The sequence below is a fragment of the Nesoenas mayeri genome, assembly GCF_963082525.1.
Source record: "Nesoenas mayeri genome assembly, chromosome: 2".
In the NCBI taxonomy this organism is placed as follows: Eukaryota; Metazoa; Chordata; class Aves; order Columbiformes; family Columbidae; genus Nesoenas; species Nesoenas mayeri.
Genome location: NC_137543.1, coordinates 5,312,924 through 5,323,753, shown reverse-complemented (window position 1 = coordinate 5,323,753; position 10,830 = coordinate 5,312,924). Strand labels below are relative to the sequence as shown.

At 54.3% G+C, this 10,830-nt stretch overlaps 1 protein-coding gene across 2 annotated transcripts; it reads right to left on the bottom strand.

Annotated features, from left to right (window-relative positions):
• Nucleotides 1–1,107: 1,107 nt before the first annotated feature.
• On the bottom strand, nucleotides 1,108–8,424 carry PTP4A3 (protein tyrosine phosphatase 4A3; the record flags this gene model as incomplete). Of its 2 annotated transcripts, XM_080339013.1 has the most annotated exons (5): nucleotides 1,108–1,225; nucleotides 1,688–1,762; nucleotides 3,178–3,308; nucleotides 6,309–6,401; nucleotides 8,320–8,424. In XM_080339013.1, the coding sequence occupies 5 exons, from the start codon at nucleotides 8,422–8,424 to the stop codon at nucleotides 1,108–1,110; spliced, it is 522 nt and encodes a 173-aa protein (XP_080195139.1). The 2 variants fall into 2 exon arrangements, with proteins under 2 accessions (XP_080195139.1, XP_080195140.1); XM_080339014.1 differs by lacking the exon at nucleotides 1,688–1,762.
• Nucleotides 8,425–10,830: the final 2,406 nt, after the last annotated feature.

Here is a 10,830-nt window from a genome sequence, read left to right as displayed (position 1 = left end):
GCGTGGGGGCAGCTCTGAGTCCACCCCACCAGGGCATGCGCCGGGGGGGGTTTGGGGTGCCAGGCGCCATGTTCTAGATTTGGGAAAGGCAGGTGCAAAATTTGGTGATGTGCTCTTGCCATGAGCATCCAAAATCCCCCAGGAAAGCTGCAGCCCAGCCCCTTGGCCAGCAAAAACAGTGGTGGAGGACATGGACGTGCCCCAAGATGCACATTGCATTCCCAGGGTGCTGCAGCCAGAACTGGGGGTTGTGCCACGGCTTGGTGATGGGGACACGGCAGGAGAGAACCCACCAGCCTGTGCATTGAATTTGGAAGCTATAAATAAAGAGTACCCCACACTTTGGGGGACCAAGTGCTGCCCCTGCACCCTGGCAAAGCTGGGTGCCCCAAAGCCCCACCATGGTCCCCAAATTTCCCAGTGCCTCTGCCTTTGCTGCAGGGAGCCCCCAGTGAGCCCCATCTGTAGCATCCCAGTTGGCATCAAGGCAACGGGGAGATGGGGAGGTGGGAGAGGAGCCAGGAGAAAGGGAATGGTGCTGGGGAGGGAATTAGCTCAGCCCTTCCCATGGCCACAGGACCAGCACCAAGCTACAAGCCTCCTTCACCTCTCCCTACCATCACCATCCTCCCCCAGGAGGCCACTGTGCCATCCCCACCTTCGTTCCCGTTGCTGCAGCCCTTATTTATAGGGAAGAGATGGGAAAGGGTTTTTCTGGAGGTGCTCCAGCCCTCCTGCTCCCTATCCCTTCTCAGCTGGCACAGCCCTGCCTGCATCACCCCAAACCAAGCACCATCTCTCTCAGTGCAACGAGACGGGAAAGGGAGGAGGAGGAGGAAGAAGGCGATGAAGAACCATCACATGAGCTCATTGCCTGCTAACACCTCGTGGATCTAGCTGGAGAGAGCAGCGTTTTTTTGGGGATCCGGTATGACCGTGCTGTGGGTGCTGGAACACCCTGGTGGTGCTCCATGTCCCCCCACCCCAGCCCTGTCAGTGGGGTGACATGTGGGGTGCACGGGGCTGGCCGAGGGGGTGGAAGGGGTGGGATGCGCGTGAGTGCCCGGGGTGTCTGTGTGCACGGATTTTGGCAAGAGGTCATTGAGGTTACATGATGCAGCATTTGTTCTTGTGGTTATGAGGGTCCTTAAATCGGAGTCTCTGCTTTGGTCGGTATTTTTCCAAGTACGTCAGCTGCTTGCTGTTGATGGCTCCTCTGCGCTTCCTATAGGAACAGAGAAGAGCCAGTAGAGTCAGTGGTGTGGCAGAAGACCTCCCCACCCTGAATCCACCCTTGTTGGGGTGCTGAACACCCCTGCCTAGAGCAAGAAGGAATTTTGGATGCTGCAGCTGTGTGCATCCTCTGGGAATGGAGAGAAGCACCAACCCCGGCAACTTTTCTTGCTTATCCACCCTACAAGTCTTAGAAGATGAAGAGAAAGGGAAGAAACACATGGAGAGGTTGCCCAAAGTGGGGTGCCTGCCAAAATCTCCCCAAGGATGCTCCCAGATGCCTCCCCAGCATCCCACAGCCCTGATGCAAAGGCACAGGGTGCTTGGTGCTGCCCCCCCTGTTTTTCAGTGCCATAATGAGAGAAAAGCAACCCTGGTGCCCCAAAACACACCCAGAGGCACAGCAGATCCCTCCGTTTCAGATCCCCCAACACCGATAGACTGCTCGACTTACTGTCGGATGAACTGGATGGCGTCTTCGTACTTCATCCCGCTCTCGATCAAGGCCAGCGCGACGAGGACAGGAGCACTGAAAGGCAACAGAAGCAGTGGTCACCCCCCAGCCATGTGGCCCAGGGGCTGACACTCCATTGTGGGGCAGAGGGGACATGTCGTGGGGCTGTATGGGTGGCATTGTGGGCAATCACCAGCCCTGGCATTTCATTTGTAATTTCTTGCCATTTGGCTGCAAGCGCTGTCCCAAGGAGCGGCTGATTTTAGGGGAGAAACCCTCAGGACGGGACTGGAAGCTGTTTATTATGTAGAATGTCCTGAGTTGGAAGGGATCCACAAGGCTCATAGAGTCCAACTCCTGGATCATCAAGCCCAACTCCTGAGCTGTTTGCTGCTCTTCTAATGAGCATGAGGACATTGGAGGCAAATCTACAGGAAAAGTGGATGTAAATCCACATGCAAAACCTGACCTGCAGTGGGGGGAGCAGTCAAATGCAGCAGCTGTCAAAAAGCATTGGCTCCCAGTTGTAGCAGGAGGCATCCTGTATCCAAAATAGTGTGGTCAGCAGGACAAGGGCAGTGATCCTTCCCCTGTGCTCTGCATTGATGAGCCCACACCTGGAGTATTGTGTTCAGTTCTGGGCCCCTCAGCTCAGGAAAGAGATTGAAGTGCTGGAGCGGGTCCAGAGAAGAGCAACAAGACTGGGGAAGGGATTTGAACACAAGCCCTATGGGGAGAGGCTGAGGGAGCTGGGCTTGTTTAGTCTGGAGAAGAGGAGGCTTAGAGGTGAGCTCAGCACTCTCTAGAACTACCTGAAGGGCAGTTGTAGCCAGGTGGGGATTGGGCTCTTCTCCCAGGCATCAGCAATAGGACAAGGGGCCATGGGCTTCAACTCTGCCAGGGGAAATTGAGGCTGGCTATGAGAAAGCAATTCTGTGCAGAGAGAGTGGTCAGGCATTGGAATGGCTGCCCAGGGAGGTGATTTTGCAGTATTTCCACAATGAGCTCTTAGCAAAAGCAAAATCCCCACGTGACACGGGTAGGACAGCACCAAGCAACCTTGGTTCCCCCCACAGTGCCCAGGATTTGGCCATGAGAAGTGCAAGGAGGAGCTGATAGAATCATAGAACTATTTTGGCTGGAAAAGATCCTCAAGATCATCAAGCCCAACTGTTAACCTAACACTGGCACTAAACTATGTCTCTAAGAACCTTGTCTATGCATCTTTTAAACCCCTCCAGGGATGGTGACTCCATCACTGCCCTGGGCAGCCTGTTCCAATGCCCAACAACCCTTTCCATGAAGAAATTTCTCCTAAAAAACTTTCAGTAAAATTTTAGGGGCAACAGCTCCCCACCCCATCAACGCCTATTCCCACTAATGTCTCTACTGCATGTAAACCCCTGCTCTAAGGTGGAAGGAGAGCAGGGGTGGTTTACAAAGTCTTCCCACTCCCCCCTTTCCAGGTGGGATGCCAGGCTCTGACTTACCGCCCCAGCCCAGCCACGCAGTGCACGGCCACGCAGCAACCGGGGTCTTCGCAGAACTTGGTCTTCAGTAAGTTGAGCCAATCTTCCACTATCTTGCTGGGAGGAGGCGCTCCATCATCGAACGGCCAATCCTGCAAGGTGGGAGAAAACACTCTCAGGGCCTGGGGAAAAACTCATGGGGATTGTTTGTTGCTCAGGGTGATGGCGTTTGGGACCACCGTGGCCATTGACTGTCTTCTTCCCATTTGGATGGCAACATCCCATCCTCCATCGCAGCAGGTCCTGTCTAAATACAGAGTTTGGGAGCACAAAGCCACTTCGTAAGAAGTTTGAGCAAAAGTGGCTTGGAGAGATGGCTGAAAGCTCAGGGCCTGAGGTGGTGCCAAATTTCACAGAACCACAGAATGGTTGGGGTTGGAAGGGACCTCTGGAGATCATCCAGTCCAATCCACCTGCTAAAGCAGGTTCACCAGAGCAGATCACACAGGAATGTGTCCAGGTGGGTTGGAATGTCTCCAGAGAAGGAGACTCCACAACCTCTCTGGGCAGCCTGGTCCAGGCTCTGGCACCTCAAAGGCAAGAAGTTTCTCCTCATGTTCAGATGGAACCTCCTGTGCTTCAGTCTGTGCCCACTGCCTCTCATCCTGTCATTGGGCACCACTGAACAGAGTCTGGTCTATCCTCTTGACACCCATCCTGGAGATACTGATAGACATCTTCATAGATCTCCATTGGACTCCCTCCAGTAATTCCATGCCCTTCTTAAGCTGGGGAGCCCAGAACTGGACCCAGAACTCCAGATGTGGCCTCACCAGGGCAGAGCAGATGGGGAGGAACAACCTCCCTCGACCTGCTGCTCACACTCCTCCTAATGCACCCCAGGTACCATTGGCCTCTTGGCCACAAGGGCACATTATTGATTCATGGTCAACCTGTTGTCCACCAGAACTCCCAGGTCCTTCTCCACACAGCTACTTTCAAGCTTTCTAGCTTTCTGCAACACATGGAAGGGAAGGTGAATGAACAAGTCCTGAAAGGATGCTCTGGGAAAGCCCAAACACCATCCTAGAGAGAGCTGAAGGGCTGGAGACCCCTCCAAATGGGCCACTTAAACAGCATCCTTCAGGAAAGGCTCTTAAGGGACAAAGAAACAAGGCCCATCTTCTGAGCTTCATCTTCAAGCTGTAGGGACTCAATGTCAGAGCTCGGTGATGAAGTGGGTAAAATGGGTGCTGCATTAAGCACCCCCCAGCCCTGTGACTTGCTAAGGGGGAAAAGTGACACCCACTCCTTGCTTGCGATTGCTGCAGCATTTTGGGGAAAGGATGGTCTCTCCCCATGGGCACTTGCAGCCAGTTGAAGCTGCACGTCTCTCCCAAAATGGGGATTTCTCTCCAAAAATATATTTGGCAGGAGGCGGGTGGCCACTGGCAGGACAGAAGTGGGAGAGAGGGACGGGCAGGGGAGCATCACCTGGAGGGGACATGGCATGGTGAGCTGCGGTGGTGGGAAACACGGGGCCATAACCCTCGTGTTTGCGGAGTGAGTCACTGGGCTGCTCTGCTGGACTCATCCTTGGTGTAAGATGGTGAAAGAAGCTGCTGAGAGTCACTTCAGTGTTTGAAAAGGTAATGTGATGATGGGGCATCCACAACCTGCCCTCTTTCAGTTTAAAAGTGTTTCCCCTTTTCCTGTGGTAAAAGGCCCTGGTAAAAAGTCTGTCCCCATTTTTCTTATTGGCCCCTTTTAAGCACTGAAAGGCTGCAATAAAGTCTCCCTGGAGCTTCTCTTCTCCAGGCTGAACACCCCAACTCTCTCAGCCTGATCTCCCAGCAGAGCTGTTCCAGCCTCAGGTAATTTCTGTGGCTCCTCTGGCTCCTCTCCAGCAGGTCCATGTGTGTCCTGTGCTGAGGACCCCAGAGCTGGACCAGCACTGCAGGGGGGTCTCACCAGAGTGGAACAGAGGAGCAGAATCACCTCCCTGACTTGCTGCCCACGCTCCTTGTGATGCAGCCCAGGACACAATTGGCTTCTGAGCTGCAAGTTCACATTGCTGGCTCATGTCCAACCTTTCACCCACCAGTGTCCCCATATCCTTCTCCGCAGGGCTGCTCTCCTGCCCTTCATCCCCAGCCTGGGTTGATACCGGGGGCTGCCCCGACCCAGGTGCAGGACCTTATGCTTGCCCTTCTTCAACCTCATGAGGTTTGCATAAGCCCCCTTCTTGAGCTTGTCCAGGTCCCTCTGGATGGCGATATGATATGATATGATATGATATGATATGATACATACAGATATGATATCCTACATACATATTCTATATGTAGGACACATCTGTCTTTCCCTAAAATATACAGCCTACAGACACATAGCATCTATACCTAGAGAGAGCTGCATCAGGAGGATCTGTACCTAGAGAGACACAGGATCTATTATCTACCTACCTCCCTATATCTAGGATATAGCGCTCTCTCTAGGATATACATTATGCAGACAGAGCTATACAGAGAGGACCCACACGCAGAGGACCACCCAGGAGACATGAGGCGCTTCCAAACCCTTTTCTAAATAATGAGCAGAGCCTCACTTTCCAGCTGGAGCCCAGCTCCCTGGCAGGGCAATCACGCCTGACATCATCTCCAATTACTTATCAGCCAAGATGCAGCGCAGGCAGCTGCCTGCTCTGCCCTCTTGCCTTCTCCTGCTCGCTGCCTGCTCCCTTTCATCCCCCACAGCTGCACCAGCCGGCTGCTGGAAGAGCAAAACCACCACTTATCCCTCAAGATAACGTCGGGGGTAAAAGGAACCACGAGCATCTTTCACGTGGCATGAGGCGCTCTCATCCCCTGGATGCTTTAAAGCCCGAGTGACAGGCAGGGGAGGCAGCTGCCGACTCAACCGTGTGAGTCACAGTTTCGGGTGCGTGGGCAGCGCTTTCCTTTTTTAAAGCACAGCCCCAGCTCAGCACGGGGAGCTCTCCTGCCTCGCCCCCTGGGATGAAGTTTGGCTTCAAACCCTGCTCCCACGCCAGAGCAATGTCGCTTTGGTTTCTCTGAAATGAAGGTGTTTAGCAGACCTCAGGGATGGGGGTATTTAAGCCCCCACCTCTGCCCACCCTGCTGCCCACCTACCATGACGGTGATGCCGTCCTTCTCCAGGGGGGTCTTGTCGTAGGTCACTTCGCACACTCGCACAACCGTGGTGGCACCGTATTTCTTCAGGTCCTGGAGAGGGAAGGAGAACGAGTGGGCTGAAAAAACCCTGCCAATGGCAGCCTAGTTAACCCCAACTTATCCAAACCCTGCTACAACCACACTGCCCCCTATGGACCCTCAAACAGAACTGCAGCCCATCTCTGGACCCTTGAGCAAACTCCTCTGTGGTCCATACAGACTGGGAAGCACAAAGAAACGTCAAATCCAAGGGCACCAAAGCTGCGTGGCCACGGTAGGATTTTTACCCAGTATCTTCTTGACTCCTTGGAGTTGCAAGCACCATAGAATCACAGATTCATAGAATGGTTTGGGTTGGAAGGGACCTTCAAAGCTCCCCCAGTGCCACCCCTGCCACGAGCAGGGACATCTTCACCAGCTCAGGTTGCTCAGAGCCCCGTCCAGCCTGGCCTGGGATGTCTCCAGGGATGCTTCATCCACCACCTCTCTGGGCAACCTGGGCCAGCGTTTCACCACCATCACTGTAAAAATTTCTTCCTCGTGTTTAGCCTTAATCTCCCCTTTTAGTTTAAAACTATCACCCCTTGTCCTACTGCAACAGGCCCTGCTAAAAGGTCTATCCCCATTGTGGCCCGTTATTTTTAAGCCCTGACGGCTGTACCAGCAGAGATTTTACACCCCAGGCAAAGAAACATCCCTGACACAGGTGCTAATCCCCCAAAAAGAGAAATTATTTGTGCCCTGTGAGGTTGTAGCTCCCGTTGCAGAAATGCACAGAGATGGCTGGGGGGTTCATAGCAGACCCTGCTGACCACACTCAGCATCCTGCAGATTGCTCGGGGGCTCCTTCTTGACCTCATTGCCGTCTCTCATCATCACTCCAATGTGCTGCAGGCTTGGGTGTGGGATTTGGGCTGTTTCCAGCGCGGCTTATCGCCCGCCGCACAGATTGCCCCTGGATTATGTGCCAGCGTTACGGCCCTGCCGGGCACTGTGTGAGGTTGTCTCCTTCTGCGATCCACCTCCTTCCTTCCTCGTGTGTGCTTGTCAGACCACGGCAAAACCCCTGCACACGCGACAGCTCAGCCAAAAATCCAGGAAGCCAGAGGAAAGGCGAATTTTCCCTCTTGCCACTGTGCTGTCCCCATCGCCTTGTGTGCAGCATGCAGGCTATAGGATGGCCATTCCCAAATCCCAATCACCCTCTTGCAGCTCTCACTTTTTATTTTCCGGTATGCATTGGGAGGGTTTCCTTGAGCTCAGAAGACACCTTTGGTACCAGCACATCAGATCTCAAAGAGGTTTAGGTCTAAGGCCAAAAACTCTTTGCCAGGCTCACGCGCAGCCCCAGGCCCCCCATGAATGCAGCATCATCCCCAAATCCCTCCTTTAAAGCACAACCTGCTTGTGCCAGCTCAACAGAACCTGCAGGATGATGCCTTTCCCCTAAGCACTGATAAGAAGAGCAAATCGAAGCCTTTCACCCTGTACCATGGACATGTATCCATTAAATCCCCTCCTAACACCCAGGCAAGGCACCGTTGCTGGTTCACACAACATCGAGTCCTCTGGCTCCTTGTGCGTCACCCAACACCCTGCAGGCATTGGAAAGACTCTGGGATATTTGGGATGAAAAGCCCTTGTTGAGGAGATGCAGTGTAGGCTGCGTGTGCATCCCTGTGCATTGCTGCAAAGCCCCTTGATGTGATGTGCCGGTGGAGCTGGATGCAACAGAAATTAGGCAATTCTGCTCCATCTCCACCACACTTGGGGTCCTCCAAAACATCCCATCCTGAAAAGCCAGGAGTGATTGGACCCATCGCCCTGGGATGTCACAGGGGACCATGGTACCAAAGGGGATGTTCTGCTGCCTCATCCCACACAGGACCTGTTGCATCACGACACCAGCTTTTAGCCCCAAAATGTGTAGGTGGGCCATGGTCTCCCCCTTCCAGCCTCCCCTCCTTACCTCCAAGAAGGTGTTGAGCGTGGCGTTGGTGGGGTTGTGCGTGATGAGGAACCTCATATTTTTGTAGCAGACCTCCACCGGTGCAGGGCGGTTCATCCGGGCCATGGTGGGACGGGAGGAGTGAGGTGGTGCTGACGGCGAGGGGGGGAAAAAATCCAAGACAAGTGTGGCGTGGAGGGGGAAACAAAAGAAGCAACAACCCCTCTGTACTTAAAAAATAAAACGGGATTGAGAACTCAATATACAGACGTTGTGCAAATAATCCCAGCTCCTGGGTGCGTGCTGGCTTGCTTGACACACCGCGAGCCCTCCCAGGGAAAAAGCCAGAAGGGAAAACAAAATAATATTAATGATGATAATAATAATAATTAAAAAAAAAAAAAAAATCCCTTTGCTGTAGTGTTGGCGTCCTCGGTGTGTGTGCGACGGCGAGCGGCTGCCGCCTCCGGTGCCGTGCGCTCCCTGGCACTCTAGAAAGGCCTCTGCATATGGGGGGTGGCGGTGGCGGGAGGGTGACCCCCGTCACGTTACCCCATCGGGGTATGTGGAGTACTTGGGGGTGGCACGGGGGGCCGGGAGGCTACGGGGCGGCGTCGGCGGCGTTGGGCAGCGGTCCCTCGCTCGGGCGATCCATGCACGGAAGCCTTGAATGGTTGAGTCGGAGGGTCGGGATGCCGGGCGAGATGAGGCGAGGCGGGCGGGCGCTGCTTTAGGGGACGGGCTGCCGGGGGCTGCGGGGCTCAGAGCTGCTCCTCAGCACCTCCATAAATCCCAACGGAGAGCGAGGCTGTTGGGGAGAGAAAGGAAAAGGCGGTGGTGAGGGTGTTCTCCCTCCCCAGGCTGGCTCTGAGGAAAAGCCTCTGGCTGGTGTGGGGTAGGGAGGACACGGTGCCTGTGAATGCACCAGCACCCGCAGCATCACAGAACCACAGAATGGTTGGGGTTGGAAGGGACCTCTGGAGATCATCCAGTCCAACCCACCTGCTAAAGCAGGTTCAGCAGAGCAGTTTGCACAGGAATGTGTCCAGGTGGGTTTGAATGTCTCCAGAGAAGGAGACTCCACAACCTCTCTGGGCAGCCTGGGCCAGGCTCTGGCACCTCAAAGGCAAGAAGTTTCTCCTCATGTTCAGATGGAACCTTCCATGCTTCAGTCTGTGCCCATTGCCCCTCATCCTGTCATTATGCACCACTGAAAGGAGTCTGGTCCATCCTCTTGACACCCACCCTTGAGATATTTACAAGTATAAATAAGCTCCCCATGACCTTAAGCATCCCGCATGAGCATCCTTGATCATGCTCATCTTTGCAGAAGGCAGTAGATTAGAAAGCAAGGCGGTATTTAAAGAATCACAGAATAGCTTTAGTTGGATGGGACCTTCAAAGCTCATGCAGTGCCACCCCTGCCATGAGCAGGGACATCTTCACCAGCTCAGGTTGCTCAGAGACCCATCCAGCCTGACCTGGGATGTCTCCAGGGATGGTTCATCCACCACCTCTCTGGCCAACCTGGGCCAGTGTTTTAAAAAAGAACTGAAAAATCTGAAATACTGTCTGAAAAGCTGCAATGGCACTGGGAAGTAGTGGGGGCAACACGCACTCCCCCCAGTGAAAGGGAAAAGCACATGAACACGGAAGGAGGTTTGCTCTCACGCCACCCAACACCAGCACCCAGCTGGTGTATTTAAGCACCATAAGCTGACCCCCCCTGCACCCATCCCTTCCCCTCAGACCTCACCTTTGTGTCCCCAAAACGCATGGGGTGGCAGGGTGAATATTTCCAGCCTGAATGCCGCGTTCTGCCCGAAAACAGCCGCTGCTGCTCCTAATCAGCCACATGCTCCCGGTGCTGCTTGAGCAGCTCATGTCCACCAAATGCACCTCTAATGCTCTTAGGCCAACTAAGCCACCCACAAATGAGCTTTCTCGTGGCGCGGGGGGAGCAGAGGAGGGGGCCAGGGGCATTTTGCCAATGCTGGTGATGGATGTGTCCCCCTGATTGCTCAGCCGCATCCCCATCGCTGCCAGCGCATCGCTGTGCATAAAGCATCCCAACCTCACAGCATCTTTGCCTTCAAGGATGGCGATGGGAAGAATTAAAAATCAATTCCCACTGTGGAAATGCCAAAATCCAGCAGAAGATGGGCCTGGGCGGGGAGGTGAGGGTGCTGCCAGCCCTGCTCAGGGAACCCGTCACATCCCTGGGTCGTCATCTGCCAGACTCTTGTTTTGAAACTGGTGCCTTCCCTGGGTCAGCGGCTGCTTAACGCCATGTGGTCAGAGCCTCAAAATAGACCATAAGCACATAAGTAACCCGAGCCGGGTCAGCATGCACCCCCTCGCCTCTCCTCCTGAGGCTCCAGAACCCAGAAACCTTCCCCTCTGGGTTGTTTTTACCCCGACGCAATGAGACAAAGTGGGAGCAGGGAGGTGTGCTGAGCACCGACCAGCTCATCACAGCGCCCGGGTGCTCACACCGGGCTGCTCCATGGCTGAGCACCATTTACAACCCAC